Source organism: Periplaneta americana, chromosome 17 (assembly GCF_040183065.1).
Source record: "Periplaneta americana isolate PAMFEO1 chromosome 17, P.americana_PAMFEO1_priV1, whole genome shotgun sequence".
Classification (NCBI taxonomy): domain Eukaryota; kingdom Metazoa; phylum Arthropoda; class Insecta; order Blattodea; family Blattidae; genus Periplaneta; species Periplaneta americana.
Window position 1 is genome coordinate 12085413 of NC_091133.1, and position 18077 is coordinate 12103489.

General features: G+C 33.3%; 1 protein-coding gene across 1 annotated transcript in view; it reads right to left on the minus strand.

Annotated features, from left to right (window-relative positions):
* Positions 1-280: 280 nt before the first annotated feature.
* LOC138692669 (zinc finger protein 235-like) overlaps positions 281-18077 on the minus strand; it is a 67516-nt gene continuing 49719 nt past the window's right edge. The window contains exon 6 of the mRNA XM_069815788.1: positions 281-1578. Coding sequence (XP_069671889.1) covers positions 1274-1578 — 305 coding nt within the window. The 3' untranslated portion in view covers positions 281-1273. The remainder of the gene's footprint in view (positions 1579-18077) is intronic.

Sequence of the window (18077 nt, forward strand, 5' to 3'; positions counted from 1 at the left end):
TCTACTGTACGTACTTCGGTAGAAAAATTTGAAGAGTTACTCGACATAATTAGCAACAAAATACAGAAAAGTTCAACGTGGTTTAGAGCCAATCTCAGCTAGAACAAAATTAGAAATAACGTTACGTTATCTGGCCAGTGTAGACAGCTTAACATCTTTGAATTATCTCTGTAGAGTTCCTAAAATCACAATATCGAGGTCTCTACCAGAGGTGCTTCCGGCAATCTATGAAGCTCTTCAAGAGTTCATTAAGGTTTGGAACAGAAATAAAAGTACAGTATAATAAGTTTAATATAATTGTCTATTTTAGGTATCTACAATTGGTTTTTTAACTCAATATATTACACAATGGTCTTTCATATAAATGTACATTTGTGACAGCTGTTATATTGAACTTATTACATACCAGTAATGTATTTATTCGCTGTAAAATTACATATGTTTTTATTTCTTTGCCACCAAAATTTCTTGAAAACCAAATTATAAGTAAATTTTAATAGTTCTAACTTGAATATACAAGAAAAAAATTAAAGTAAAACAAAATTGAGTTAGTTTTAAAAGTGTTATATTGTTTAAAGATATTAACTTAAAATTAGTTTTTGTAACAAAATTGCACAATAAATTGACACTTTTTCTGGAATAATTAATATAATGGAAAGACAGAGAGTATGACAACACAAATTTATTCTGTATCTATAATATTACTGCGTGTTGCATTGCCGCTTTTAGTATGTCTTTGATATTAGATGGAGATGGTTAATTTTACGCGAGGGAGGACTTAAAAACTGTTGAAGAGGTTGACTAATAGTTGGGGATGAAGACGGTGAATATGAGGTAGAAGGAGACCTCAGAAACTGTTGATGTGGAGTGGGTGGATATGTTTCGCCAAGAGATGGGATAGTGAATATGAGACAGAGGGAGAATTACCAAATTGTTGGTGTAGAGCAGCTAGGGTATTTACAAATATATGAAGAGGTGATCTGGTTGAAGGGTAGTTGTTTGACATTACGGTAATTCTTTCTTGTATCAGTAAACTTTGAATTTTTTCCTGACAGCGTAGAGCATTTAAAGAAGAGAGTTTTCTGAGACAGGCTGTCACATATTTTCCAAAATGATCGAGTTCATCATTTTGGAGGACATTCGAGGCAGAATTTTTAAATTTATTTAAATCTTTTATGGCTCCCTCTACTTGATTAAATGCAGACATCTTAAGTTTCTTAGGCTGCCTCGATTTTAATGACCCAGAGTTTGGTGATGGGTTGAATGTTAAATGTTATGTTTTTTTAATGACGCTCGCAACTGCAGAGGTTATATCAGCATCGCTGGATGTGCCGGAATTTTGTCCTGCAGGAGTTCTTTTACATGCTAGTAAATCTACTGACATGAGCCTGTCGCATTTAAGCACACTTAAATGCCATTGACCTGGCCCGGGATCGAACCTGCAACCTTGGGCATAGAAGGCCAGCGCTATACCAACTCGCCAACCAGGTCGACTTGGTGATGGGTCTTGCCTCGTTGTGTCAGATGCTGTCTTCTCTTGCTCTGAGTCAGGATTTGCTGCTCTGTTTCGAATGGCTCCTGAAATACAGATTATGTTTTTAGGTCCCCAACAATGAAGAAGAGTGGAAAAGCATCCAAAGAGCATTTGAAGTCAGATGGAATTTCCCATATTGCTGTGGGGGTATTGACGGCAAACATGTACATATAATACGACCACACAATGCAGGATCCAGATATTATAATGAAAGACACTCACAGTATTGTTCTTTTTGCTATATACCATTTCATTTACATAGATGTTGGTTGCAATGGTAGAAATAATGACAGTAGTATTTTCAGAAACTCTAGTTTCAATATCGCATTGGAAAGCAATACTTTGAAGTTTCCAAGAAATGGTGTAGGCCTACTTGTTCGAGATGATGCATTTCCCTTACCAAAAAATGTAATGAAACCTTTCAGCAGAATTAATGTCATTGAGAGAAAAGGTATTCAACTATCGTCTTTCAAGGGCTAGAAGAATTTTTGAAAATACATTCGACATACTTGTGTCGAGATTCAGTGTGTTTGAAAAATCAATCTCTCTTCTATCAGAAACAGTGGATTCAGTCATTCTACCTTCTTGTGCTTTGCGCAATTGGTATAGAATGACATCTGACAACCTCTATTTCCTCCAGGATCTGTGGATGTTGAAGACCATATTTCGGATAGTATTATTCCAGGGTCATGACAAAATACTGGTAGGAATACTGATATGTCAAACATTACTAGTGGCTACAACAACTACACCAATGATGCTAGTAAACTTAAGAGCTTGGTATGCAGACTACTTCATGGGCGAGAGCTCTGTACCATGGCAACTCAAAATGGTGGGTGCATAGCAGGCCTAAATCAAATAAAAATGCGAAGTAACCAACTTAGTTTACAAAAATTCTAATTAATATAGCAATTAAAATTCGTTGAATGCAAACATTAGAACAGATGATAAAAATAATAAATAGGCCTATATGGTATTATGCAGATACTTTTATACTGATACAATAATTAAGAAATTGGGTTCTAGTTCATTAAATTATACAGTAATTATTTTTATAACCATTACAAATGGAATAACTGGAATTATTAACCAGAGATTTTTAATTTTTAAATGAATATATACCAGTAATAAAATAAACAGCTCTAATTTACATTTAAAAATGATCTCTTTGCAGCTGTCACAGTTCCCAAAAATCTATCAGCCACATTAAACCATGCCTGTTTCGGAACCGTTCTTATTTCTTTTTATTTTCCTAACTTCTTCAGATGTTATAATTATGTTATGTAATTATAATTGTAATTCTATTCCTAATATTGTATTTGTAATCCCCTGGTAGAGGGGAAGAGAAGGCCTGATGGCCTTATCTCTACCAGGTTAAATAAATAAAATAAAAAAATAAATGTTAATTTAACGCGCTTAAAACAGCTATTAATTTACATTCGCGGGGTTTTTCCTTTGAATTCAAGTATCAAGTGACGTTCATACTTTTCAAGTTGTTTCAAGTGTCCTTTCAAGTCAAGTAAAAAGTAGAAAGGGAATCAACTCCACTTAAAAACTTGAATTCAAGCTCCTACTTAATTTCAAGTCAAGTTGAAACAGTTCACACTTTTCAAGTTCGTCGAATCAAGTGACTTGAATTCAAGTTACTTGAAAAGTGTGAACGAGGCTTTACTTTTTCGATACTTCTTATCATACACGCACGAGCAAAGAGATTTTCTTAGACCTCTCTTATTGCTTTCCATAAACAGAGTGGCTAGTTCGTTTCCCCCTCCATTGCATACATAGCTGACTATACTATTTCCAACTAAAGATTGAAGTAGACATAAACAAAACAAATAAAATAATAATGGAGTAAGATTAATAGATTTTCTTATTTATAACAAACTGAAAGCTATGAATACATATTTCGATCATAAAGATAGTCACAAGTTTACATGGGAGGCCAGAGGTTCGAAGTCATTATTAGATTCCGTAAACCGGGGTTACTTTGACCACAGAGGATGTTTTGACCATTTTTTCAGATAATCATATTTAGGTTTCTACATGCCGCACTTGTTATAGATGGAGGTAAATTTGGTATGAGAATGATTTTATGATAATTTACCTCCATCTATAACAAATGCAGCATGTAGAAACCTAAATATGAGTATCTGAAAAAATGGTCAAAGTTTCCTCTCTGGTCAAAGTAACCTCAGTTTACGGTTATGTGATTTGTAATACAAAATTGGCCAACCTTACACAAGAGTTTTTAGAGGCCCAGAAATTGAATCTGACCATTATTTATTAGTTTTCCCAGTAAGATTGAAACCACGTTGGTATAAAAAAAAACAGAAGACAAACCAGAATGAAGAATTTTCATTTAAAGTTAAATTACTTCAAGACACTAGTATAAAATAGCTATATCAGAGACTATTTGATAATTTGGTAGAAAGAACACCTTTAAGCTCTGATGTAGAAGAGGAATGGAAATATATCAAAACAATTTTAATACAAGCAGCTAACGAAAGTCTTGGAGAAAAACGAAAATGGCATCGGACAAAAGGTCTACGAAATTTTGATGATGAAATTAGAAAAATTATACAAGAAAAACAGATAGCATATTTAAAATTTATTAGTACAAAGAAAGAGGAAGATAAAATAGAATACCACAGGAAAAGAGCCATTGCCAAACGTGAAGTCCGAAAGTACCATAGAAAAAGTTGGGAACAATGTCTATCCTGTTTAGAAAATGATGTCACAAGAACCCAACCCTCAATATATAAAATGTTGAAAAATTTAATTAGTGAAAACAAAGATAATGCCAGATTGAACATAATCCCCCCATGATAAAAAAATTAATTACTATCAAAATTTATGGACAAACGACTGTCCCTCCATTCAGATACAAGAGTTAGATGATTTGCAAAGAGACTTCATTTCTTTAGAAGAACGTCAAATAGTTTTGAAAAATATAAAGAGTAACAAAGCACCTGGTGAAGATGGTATACCTGCTGACCTATTCAAACATTCCAGTCAGTCATTTCTCATAAGATTTTTAAATCTGTTAAATATCATATGGCAAAGAGAAAACCCACCTCAAGATTGGTCAAAATCATTAGTAATTCCAATATTTAAGAAAGGAGATAGGACCAACTGTGACAATTGCATAGGGATCAGTTTGTTAAATTCTGGTTATAAAATTGATTCTAGTATTAAGAATAAATTATGTAAATATTATGAAGATATATTTAATGAAGAACAAAATGGCTTCCGGAAGGGCCGATCATGCTATGATGGATATTTTACAATGCAAATTTTGATTGAGAAGCAGCGAGAATTAAAAAAGAAACACAATTGGCATTTATTGATTTTATAAAAGCATTTGATAAAGTGAACAGAAGTTTGTTATTCGAAATTTTGACAAAGGATCAGATTCCTAAGCAGATCATATATAATACCGGTACTTATAACCTTTATAAATCAAACCTTACTGCAGTAAAAATAAAAGAAAAAAATAACTCGTTGGACGGAAATAAACTCAGGAGTCAGACAAGGCTGCGGCCTCTTTCCTTTGCTTTTTAACGTTTATATGAATGCCATTGTGAAAGATTTTAGAGAAATAAAACACGGATATATCACTATTAACAGAAATTTAAAATTAGATGTAATAACTTTTGCAGATGATCTTGTTTTACTGGCAACATCTGAAGATGATTTGCAATGGTCAGTACCAGAGCCTTCTTTAGTTACAAGCCGAAGCATGGGTAGGTTTGGCAAAGCAGAGTGGAGGCGGGCAGAGGCAAAATAAAGGCATGACGTTTGACATTTTAGTGCTTTGATTTCGTTGTCACATGTACATTTTCGACATTAATTGATACAAAACTAAGTGCATATGATCAAGATTCAGCGTATTGATGTACGTAATTTATTACGGAATCCGAAATGTTATTTTATTTGAATTTCAGAATACCGCCTAAGTACTTGCATACAGCCACTTATAACTTCAAAAAAATTAAAATCATACGTGTTTTCAATTGATGGTACTAGGGAAAATAAATAAATACTTAAAGAAATGTTACTTTTACCAAAAATAAATAAAATAATGACGTACTATCGCAATACCCTATTCAAATAAATTAACCATTATGTGGCTATTAAATTGACAATGTTTTGTCGCTTTATGTTGTTTCACCTCTGACGTGAAAGGTCTAGAATATCATATAGGCCTACATTTTAATTCCATGTGATCTGTCGTGCTTTTCAATAAATATTTCCGATACCCAGGAAGCCAGTTTTAGTTTGAACCTCGCCAGTCATCATAACAATACTGTTATCCTAAATTATTTGTTATAAATTTTAAAAAATATAATTTTAAATAGGCCAAGGCCAAGTATAAAGATCTATGAAAAAAATTAAGAAAAATACATTTAACATACGTAAGAAAACACATCATTATTTATTAAGTATGTGCCAATTAGCGTAAACTTAGTAAACTTTAAATCCTGTAAATACGAAGTGAAAAGAAACATGTTTATAACTAATTTATTACAAAAGGAATAATATTAATAAATAGACCTTGAAAACCAACAAAGTGAGTGTATGCATCTACAAATTATAGATAGTTCTGACGTATAGCAGGCATTCCGAATCTTCAAAACTGCAACTTATTTTATGGGATCACAAAACAGCTGTTTACAATGAACTTGAAAATCAACGGCATAACTTTATTGATATAGCAGGCGAGACCCAACAATTTGGCTAGAATTCTAATACATCACAAACCGCAAGTAAGACTATAAAAATGTAGTTAATACAATATTTAATATTTACTTTGTCAGCACTAACCGTAAAAATTTCCGAAGACTGCAACCATTGTTTATTTATTTATTGTCTTGATTTTATTGCCAACACGCACATAGGTTATAATACATCAATAATGAACGTTTGGTACGACAGCGAACATAATTCCATCGACACACACTTATATTGTGACATTAATTTACATTGAAAATCGGCATTAGCACAAACATGTGTACTGTATGGTCGGCCTCCGGCTGACAGTTAATTACAGTGTTGCCGACGTATGGCTCCGGCTTGTAACTGAAGAAGGCGCAATTTAATAGCTCAAAAATATTCAATGGCAATATCCATTTACAAAACAAAAATAATGGCCTTTTGTGGTGAATACCCAATGCGAAGCAAAATTTGTTTAAATAACACAATTTTGGAAACAGTTAATGAGTTTAATTATTTAGGATATAACCTTTCTTTTGTTGAAAATTTGGATTTATCAGAGAAAATTGTAAAATTCAACAAATCAATGGGCATCATTAACAGAGTTTTAAAATCTTCATTAGTACAAAAATAAACTGGTAATCGTCTTTATCAAATAATAGCTCGACCAGTCTTATGTTATGAGAGTGAAGCGTGGACTATAAGGACAAAAGATGAAAGCAGACTAACAGCTTGCGAGATGAGATTCATAAATGGGATCGAAAGAAAAATGAAGATAATCCTTCAAGAACGTAATGTGTCATGAGTACTGGACTATATCTCCAGATATCAGATGAACTGGAACGAACACGTCTCAAGAATGGTTTCATCCAAAATCCCTAAGCCAATAATGAAGTATCGTCCAAATGGGAAACGGTCATTTGGTCGACCTATGAAAAGATGGCAAGAAAATCGCTTTTTCAGGCCGTAACAGTTCTTTTGGAACTAGTACTTGACAGGATGATAATGATGATTATGATGATGATGATGATGATGGTGATAAACAAAACAGAAATGTATTACTCCGCAATCGCAAGCTACCAAAGCAGCCACTAGGGCGCAATAGTTTGAGCCAACGAGCAAGTGAGAATGCAGGGCAGCCATCATGATATATTGCAGACATTTCAACACATTATTAAACTAACTCGTAAAATCCTCACAGATGGTTAATAACAAGACTTACATGATTTTAATATACCGGTAGTTAATATGTTGTTAATATAATAACAAGATTCTACTTACGTCAGTGTGTGAACTCGTATACCATTAATCGGAACTTGATAGCGGCTTTATCCCCTCCATATCCGAATCTTCAGTTTCATCTGCACTGTCTTCTGTGTTGATTACCAGTCTGTCAACCACACCGTCAATTAGACACCCCAACTCCCACATACGCTGCTCTTCTTTCAACACATGCCCGATGTATGCACGCCACTTGTCAGTTGTGACCTCACGAAATGCTGTATAAACATGTTGTAGCACGTCTGTGAGTTTTCTTGTTGTGTTATGATCTGCGACGTACCTTTTGCTTTCACTCCACACCAGCTCTATTTAATTTAGGGAAGAAGTTAAGGGGGTAATCTGGCAACAGTGTGTCCCATTTGTTAAGCTAAATCGTCAATCATATATTTTTCATACTGACTGCGATTACTTTTTAAGAGTTCCAGAAGCTCAATTTTAACCATGCTCTCATCAAAATTAATGTTTTTGGTCTGAAGCCATGAAATTATGTCGCCCTTCCTCCAGGATTTATTCGGAATGGGTTCTGCTTTTACACCGTGGTAAGGCGCATTGTCTATAACGATCACACTATTCTGTACTATGATTTTTTCGAACAAGTCTTTAAAAAGATCACCGGTCATACCTTCGTGTAATCTCCTGTTTTCTTCGATTCGAAGACGAGATCACCACCCACAACAAAACCATCCTCACTTCTAATTTAAAGTATTATCAATAGTTTTCCCTTTCCTGTTGGTTTTTTAGTCCCGTGCTTAAAACCGATAAAAAAAACTTGTCTTTTAGTTTTCACTGTAGTGTCAGTCCGCACTTTAGAAGTCAATATCTTTCGTTTACTCAGGTCTCGTCAAGATAATAAATTTCATGCTCCAGTCGTCTAAATTCCCTGATTTTCCATAGATATTGCCGACGCCATGGAACAATATCATCTCTGTCCACTATTACATTGTTACGATTTCGATTGACAGATTCGAAACCTATCTCTCTGAGAAGTTTGTGAAGTAAGGATTTTTTTTTTTAATTTGGGAGGTCAGGGTCACTGTTTATGGCCGTGAAAACTTCGTTTGAAGTAGGGGATTCATTATTCTCAAAAAATGGTGCACCTTACGTCGAATTGCGGTCCTCACAAAATCATCACACGTTTTATCCAAAAAACTTCTCGCACGAGGTGTTTTTTTTTTTTTTGTGCCAGGGGGGGGAAACCTTGCCAGTCGTTGTTTTCTCCTTTCGCAAAGCGTATATGCTTGTGGCAGAAACACCAGTAAACTCGGATGTTAGGTTTCACAATTTCGGCAATAACAAGAGTAGGATATTTACTGCAGAAAGAATCGAAAACGTTTAATAACACGGTTTTTTCTCCACTGTTTAAGGGTTTTCTTTTCTTGTACTGAATAACACGAGGTGGAGAGGACTGATCAGCTTGAGCCATTTCATTTAGCACTCGACAAATGTTTGAATAAAGTTAATAAAACCTGTACAATTTAAGAATTTTGTATTAATATTACAACGAAACTACAACACTATTTCACACGCTTCGTGTACTGCCTACTTAAACAAAAGGCTACTCAGTACAATACAGTAATCACTGTCGTCTCCCACGAACAAACTATTGCGACTCACTGTAACTGATACACTGACCTCGATCTCAGACGAAGTCGGGGATTCACAAAGGCATCTTTCACGTGATCAAGACATGCATCTCTCACGTGATCGTTCTCGGAATGCACACGCGTTAGAAGCAAAGGGGAGACGAATTTTTAGCTGACAGACATGGTGATTCAATAACACAGGAATACAGAGATATCGAAGAATTTTCATTAGTTAGATATATGCGCGTTGATATCGAAGAGTTCATTATTTCTCTATTAGGAATAGTGGATTTTCTTTTTCTGTAGATTCGTCATTAAATTTTACTCTTTGAAGAGCGGAGAATTTCTTTAATTCTACAGACATTTTTTTGAGATTGGCAACATTGAAACTAGCACTGTGTTCCCAGTTGTGTTGATGTGCTCTCAGTGATCTCAACATTATAGAGCTCAATGTGTGCTCTGTGAAGTTGGAGGCCACCTTGGGAGTTCCGCTTAATGTCTATTAGCATGCGCGTTGACATAATACACGTTACATTGATTTATCAGGCAATTAATTTAAATACTAATATAAACATATTGTTTAAATCGTAAGAAAATGTTCTTACAAACACATTTAATTTACCCGTATTCCATGTTATATTATACATTTTATTATGTTAGAAGAAACTATTTTAATGTGAGGAAGAAGATGACAAGCATGAACTTGGAGGCGTTGTGCGTTCAATAGCCAATCAGGAACCATTATGCCACGTGCATTTATTTACATTTACTTCAATCTTTAGCTGGAAAGAGAGTAGTAGGTAACATATTTCCCTGATCAGCAGTAAGATATTCATAAGTTGTTACTGTTTCACTCATTCCAGTTTCTTGCCTTTCAATAAATGACGTCACCATCTTAATGTGACAAGCTCTGTTGCTTTCAACAATCGCTGTTTCCACATTTTTTCTAATTATTTTCTTCCCTATCTTTATCATAAGAAAACAAATGCAGTAGTGATAATTTCTGTATATAAGTTATGTTAATTCTTTATAACTGCGCATAAGGCGATCTCATAAATTGAATGTCTGGGGTCTCAATCGGGTTCTTTTTTGCATTACAACTCAAGAATTTACAAGCAAAATGATCGAAAAGCTGATTGTGTGCCAGGCTTAAGAGTGCATGGCTTTGAAGGGATTGGAATACGCGTACATTCTCACAGAAATCGCATTTGAAAGACTTCTGGCCTATGTGTGTGTGTGTGTGTGTGTGTGTGTGTGTGTGTCTCTCTCTACATGTCTTTCAGATCTCGCGAAATAAGGAATATTTACCAGAAACATCTCAGACTTACTGATTCTCACCTGCATATGTTTTTTCTATCTCATGAAAACGAAAAATGCATCCCACTATCATAGCAACTGAATTTCTCACTTGTGTGTAAAAGTGCACATTTTTTAGATTACCTAATCCTGAAAATCTGTTTCTGCATAGGGTAAAGGTTGGTAATATCGTGATAACTTGAAATAAAACGCAGTTTTTTCATTCATTCATTCATTCATTTATTTTATTCCATAGATCTTACATGAGCAATGAAGCTTTAAGATGTGGAACATGTCAACATTTTACAATATTACAATTACAATTTTTACAAATTTTTATAGTTTTACAATTTAGTAATTTTCTACAATTTTTACAATTTTGTACAATTTTTTTACATTTTTTTACATTTTTTTTTACATTTTTTTACATTTTGGCGAGATGTAGTGAGATGAGATGAGGTCCGAGGATTCGCCAAAATATTACCCGGCATTTGCCTTTTCGGTGGGGGAAACCTCGGAAAACCCAACCAGGTAATCAAATCAAAGGGGTTGATGTCAAGGACTCGCCATAGACCATCCGGCTTCAGTCCCACGGCTGGGGAAAACCTCCGAAGAAACCAAAGTCCAAAGGGGGGTCCAACCCAAGCCCGAACGCAGCTCCGGATCAGCAGCCCAGCGAGTCTGTCGACTGACCAACATCGATGGCTCTACTAAAAGTATACAATACATAGCCAATCAGATTATTAAATTTACAAACGCAAACGATCATTCATAAGTTGAGCTATATTATAATACAAAACAATTTAATTAAATTTAAGGCATAAACAATTCAACCAGTTGTGATATACAGAAATTGATAATACATATCATGCAAACTTCTTCAAATTACAAACAAACAATTTATCAGTAGAGCTATATAGATTACTATTCAATTTAAAGCATATACAATTCATCGGCCAAATCTATACAAATATATACAATACAAAGTAGCATACTTTCATTAAGCTATACAAATTTGTGCAATTAATATCAAGTAGATTAATTCAATTTATAATCATAAACAATTCATCAGTTGAGCTATACATATTACCATTCAATTTACAGTAGGTCTGTATACAATTCATCAGTAGAGCTACACTGACTAGTAATCATTTAAGAACATATACAATTCATCAGCCAAACTATACAAACATATACAATCAAATTAGTTCAATTTACAAACTTATTTTCGTTAAGCTATACAATTCATATGAAGTAGATTAATTCAATTTATAAGCTTAAACAATTCATCAGTTGACCTATACAGTATACTATTCAATTTACAGTACATACAATTCATCAGTTATGCTAAACAAAAAATACAATACATAGTAAACAGATTAAGTCAATATAAAAACATATTTTAGTTGAGCTATATAAAATTGTACATGTCATTTAAGTAGAATAATTCAATTCACAAGCATAAACAATTCATCAATTGTGTAGAAGGTATGAGTATGTAGAAATTTGGTTAATTCTTTTCTGAACCTTTTCTCGTTGTTCTTCAAATCTTTAAGATAATTAGGCAGTGCATTGAAGACTGTTATACATGAATAGCGAACTCCTTTTTTAAAACAGCTTAGACTAACAGAGGGTAGATGAAGATCTGATTTATGTCTTGTATTAAAATGATGAATGTCTTGATTAGTACTGAATTTATCTTGGTTCTTAATATACAGCATCATTACGGAAAGAATGTATTCACAAGGTAAAGTCAAGATTTCTAAGTTTCGGAAAATATTTTTACATGAGGTCCTTTTATGCACACCGGCCATTATTCTTATAGCTTTCTTTTGTAAAACAAAAACGTGTTTAGCTTCAGACGAGTTACCCCAGAATATTAAGCCATATTTCATTACAGAGTGAAAATATGCAAAGTATGACATTTTGAGTAAGTTTATATCACTAATAGTAGATAAGGATCTTAATGCATAACAGGCAGAGCTCAATTTACGAGTAATACATTCTATATGCGTTTTCCAGTTCAAGTGATTATCCAATTCTAAACCAAGAAACTTTGTGCTTATAGATTCTTTGAGATGAGTTCCATTTAATCGAATACTGTAGGAAACCTGAGCACTATTGTGTGTACTAAATTTGACTGCACTGGTTTTATCAACATTAAGTGCTAGTTTATTTGCATGGAACCATTCATTCATTAGATTCAGCACTGTATTAGAAGTGTTTATAAAATGATCGTATTGTTTGCTTGAAATAATTACACTTGTATCATCTGCAAATAAAATTACATGGGATGAATTGTTTATGGTCAAGGCTAAATCATTAATATAAACTAGAAACAACAATGGACCTAAAATTGACCCCTGCGGAACACCATGTTTAATATTTCTAAATTCTGAATAAGTAACTTTATGACTATTTGGTACATTTATTTCTACTTTTTGTTTTCTATTTGATAAGTACGATGTAAACCAACCCAACATCTCATCTTTAATGCCATAAAACTTCAATTTTTTTACTAATATACTATGGTCTACACAATCAAATGCTTTAGCCAAGTCACAAAAAATCCCACCTACATGTAGTTTCGAATTTAATGAATTTAGTATTTCATCCACCAAACTAAAAGCAGCATTCTCTGTCGATTTTTGTTTTCTAAATCCAAACTGTTCTAAAACTAATATATTGTTGGACTCCAGATAATGATATAATCTATTATACATAACTTTCTCAAACACTTTTGAAAATGTTGTTAATAATGATATGGGTCTGTAATTAGCAATAGTACATTTATCTCCCTTTTTGTATATTGGTTTTACTATTGAATATTTGAGTCTTTCTGGAAAAATACCACATTGCATTGACAAATTGCATAGATAGCTTAACGGAGGGGATAATATTTCAGAACAAGCTTTCAGAACCTTACTTGGAATTTCATCATATCCAGAGGAATATTTTGTTTTTAGTTGTTTTATCACATGCATGATTTCTGCTGCGGTAGTGGGAATAAATTTGAGACCTAAAAACTCAGTGTTAAATGCATCAGTTAGGTAACCAAGTGCAGCATCTTCTGCACAATCTTGAATGTTTAAGTTCTGAATAATATTTATATAGAAGTCGTTAAAATGATTTGCAATTGATTTTGGGTTATCTATTTTACTATCATTGATTTTAATGCAAGTAATATTTTCACTCTTTGAATATCGATTAGTTTCATCTTTAATAATATCCCAAATAGTTTTAATCTTATTATCTGAATTTTGTATTTTTTCATTCAGATACATTTTCTTTGCATCTTTTATAACTTTTGTCAAAGTTTTACAGTAATTCTTGTAGTAATTAAGAACATGAGGATCATCACTATTCCTACTCATTAAATATAGATTCCTTTTTCTAGTACATGATATTTTAATTCCCTGAGTTATCCACGTGTTTTTACTTTTACATTTTTTCACCACCTTGACTGGAAAACATTCATTGAAATAATTCGTAAATGTAGTGAAAAATGCATTAAATTTAGTATTAATATCAATGGTATCGGTACTATATACATTTTCCCAAGATTCATTTTGTAGACATGTATTTAAATGATGAAGAGATTCAGCATTTATAATCCTTTTTTTTATTTTTAGATTAACACTTTGGAATTTTTCACTCATATTGAAAACACTTAGAATTTGTGCATCGTGATCAGACAGGCCATTGACTAATGGTACTGTTGAATAGGAATTCAATCTACTTTTATCTATAAATATATTATCAATGGCAGTACTACTTCCAGCTTGTGTTCTGGTTGGAAAACTTACTGTGTGACTAAGATTATAAGTTTCAAGAAGTGAGTTTAATTTTCTTTTACGTGAGCTTTCTGATAGATAATCTATGTTTATGTCACCACAGATTACAAATTCGGTATGTGGTTTATAAAGTCTTTTCAATAATGAATCTAAGTTAGTTGTAAATTTCTTATAATCTCCCATTGGCGCCCTATAAACACATAAGATAATTAAATTTGATATCTCATAACCAATTTGTATTCCACAGATTTCAATATCTTGTTCAAGGCAAAAATCAGATATATCAATTTTACTAAATAATAGATCCTCTCTGATAAAAATACAGGCACCCCCTTTTTGGAAGACATGTCTACAGAAATGGGAACCTAATACATATCCATGTAAAGACAGTTGTAGTATTTCCTGTTGCTTCATGTGATGTTCAGTTATACATAATATCTGAGGTTTATGCTTTTGAGTTGCTAAAGAAGTGATCAATTCATCAGTTTTTTGTTTTAATCCCCTAATATTTTGATGGAAAATAGTGAAGTTACTGTGTTCATTACTAGAAACATCAGAGCATTTACAATTTAGTTGAACTTGTTTCAAACACCTTACCGGTGGGAGGTTTAACCTAAAAAAGGAGAAGCCCTAGCATTAACTAACACAGGAATATTACAACTCTGCTTTTTAACATGGCTGCCTCTGATGCTATTAGCAATAAGAACCGAAAGGTGCTCCTTGCCTCTACCATTCAGATGCAGGCCATGTGACGTATATTCATACCTTCTTATAGGGCTTACATCTATCAAACCAATGTGTGATGCCCCAGGTCTCATCAGAGCCCGCTCAAGCCGCATATTCACGCTCCGCACCCTCCTGCGAAGATACGGCTTGTCGTACCTGCTGAAAAGACTGAGAAATCCCACGAAATACTAACATAACTGACTTGGCACGTTCGTGGTGTTTCTTGCATATACATTATAGAACAAATGCAAAACAAATTATACTATTTTCAAGAAAAAACGTAAATTGATTAAACGAGATAGCTGGTAATAAAATATAATATATTATCATCATAGATGTTTGGTAATATCTAGAGTAATGTCACTGGAGGCTTTGACTTATCTAGAGAAAATCAAAACTGGAATGGGATTTAATTGACTATTACATGATTAGAAGAAAGTATATAAAGATTAGAAAAATAAATTACTCTAATACAATCAAATATTAATTGACTTATTAAGATAGTAAACTGTCTTGAAAATGTATTTTTGCACCATGTCATCATTACAAATATTCCGCTAAATGACAGTAGTATGTTATGATGAGCTGTGTTCTTGTTAGCAGTTGTGCCAAGTATACAATCTTCTTTTAAAAGTATGGAGATTACTAGTCGAGAAGGCTTTGTAGATTCAGTTTCATTTTATGAAAACAGTTGCATTTCACTTCAATATCAATAGACCTATATATTAAACAATCTCCGAAACGTGACTATCCATAATCTCAAACAGCAGAAGCTATAACATAACCTAAATAATATAAACAAGATAGATAATAGATAATTTTTAATTAAGGATGACTAAATAAACATGAATAATTTTAAAAGATACAATTACTGAAAGTACAAATTTAGCAAACAAAGAAATAAATGCTAGTGAGATGACAAAAACAAACAAATGCTACAGAGGTGATACAAATTGTAAGATAAGCAGCCATGATTGGTTGAAACACGTCGTTCTGTACCGTTTTATTGGTCAAAAATAGTGTGACGTAATAAATGTGTAATAGTCGTTATAACACTTCTAAATTACACTGCAGAGATGCAAATTCAAATTAAATTTTATCAAATTTTGAAACATAACTTCTATTCAACACAGTATGTAATATAAAGCCTCTTTCAAGTATGATTGCCAACTTTAGAATCAGAAACACTAAAGGGTCCCAACCAATTGAACATTTTAAGCACTATCACTGACATCATCTGAGAATTCCATGAATGTGTCACATTCTGTGTACATGAACTGGGTTGAATAATCAACATCAGCACATGGTTCATTATACCATTTTGTGCAAAATTTACACTGTACCCACTATGCTCCGTTAAGAATGCTACATCACTTGAATAAGTGTCATAACACAATGTTGAAATTGCTTCATTCCCGTCAGTATTGAACATAGACGGATTGCAATTCTTGTCCGTTGCAGGAGCTGCGTTATGTGGTTCTGTCTTCTTTGGTCTTCCACGAAGTCTTTTCTCTGGTAATGGAGTAAAACCATGACCTCTGTGTCTATATTTCTGTGGCGCTTTTCAACATTGCCATCAGTGCATTAGGCAAGCACACGATGTTTGTTCCCTACAATCTCATTGGCGTTGTCTGATGGAGCTGTTACTGTTCGAATATGACTGAAATCTGCATCTCCAGTTCTAGAAAGGAAAGGTGCAATTGCTTCAGGTTGTATTCCATTGCGATTCACGGGATAAATTCCAACTTTCTTGAACCTATTCTTAATCTTTTTTGCACTAAATGCAATTGCACATGGCACAGAAAACCCACCAAAGTCGAATCTAGTTGGACCACCAGCAGGATTGTTACCGATTTATAAACACTGAGATCCAGTGGTTGAGGAATGTGGCTGCAATGACTGGGGGATGTCGTTTTAAGAGCAAAATCAATGACGTCTATTTCCACATGTTGCTTGTAAAGTATTCATTATGAAGTGATCCATCCATTCTACGAAAAGTTGTCAACTTATCCCGCCATTCCTTGATACTCTGATTAGTGATCCTGTTTGTCCAACACATCTACCAGTCTCTGGCCTTTAAAAATTATCATATACGTAACTGCGGTTCCACAACCTAATACAGTTTGCGTCACTCCCTTCTCAATGAAAGTCTTGCTGTAAATTATTTTCTTTCTTGTTTCCTTGACGATATTAAAAGACTTCACCACAAAAGTGATTCCACTTTTGTCACAATTAAAAATTACTTCTGGCTTGTGATGCAGCTGCAGCTTGGCTACTGTAGCTTCCATTTAATCATAGAAGTCCTCAACGTTTTCTTTATTAGATGCAACAGCTAGACTTCCTGCCAACTATTCTGGTGTTCTCAACAAGCAATATCTTTGTGTCAATGATCACTACCAAAACGGTCCTGCTCTTTCTCTCTTTTCATTAAATGGAGCCTTTTTTGAGGTGAATTCTGATAACCAGGGAAAGGATTTATATGTAAATACATATTTACTTATAAAGCTAATATAATTTATATTTTGCATTATCTTTATGTTTCACAATGTGTAGGGTTGAAAAATCCTACTTTTATTTTCCATATTTTTCCATATTTTAGAGTTTAGTACATATTTTCGTTAATTTCCATATATTTTCCATATTTCATATAAAACAGTCCATATTATATTAGGTTTAACAATAAAACAAAACAAAATTCCATTAACTTTTAAAAATACATTTCAACAATAGAGATTTAAACACATGTTCAGTAATCCCTTTAACATCAGAGTTATTTGAAAATTAGCAGTCCTATCAACAATGGGAAAGTAAGTTACAAAACTGTATTAATTTAATTTAAAATTTTTAACAGACTTCAGTTGTGCAGCTCAACAGTTAAATGCCAGTCAGAGTACACATAGGTTCAGTTTTGTAAATCATACTATAAAGACGGTAAATATGCCAAAAGTACGTCATTCAGTCAATTTAAAATCAAAACTAACAAGTTACATTTCAGAATTTAAAGAAGATGGTTTATCAACTGACAATAAAATATTATTTTGTAATTTGTATCAGTGTGCAGTATCATCTACACAAAAGTTCCTGGTGCAACAACACATTACAACTAGTAAACATCAGGCCAACAAACAACTAAATTCCAAGCAGAGACAA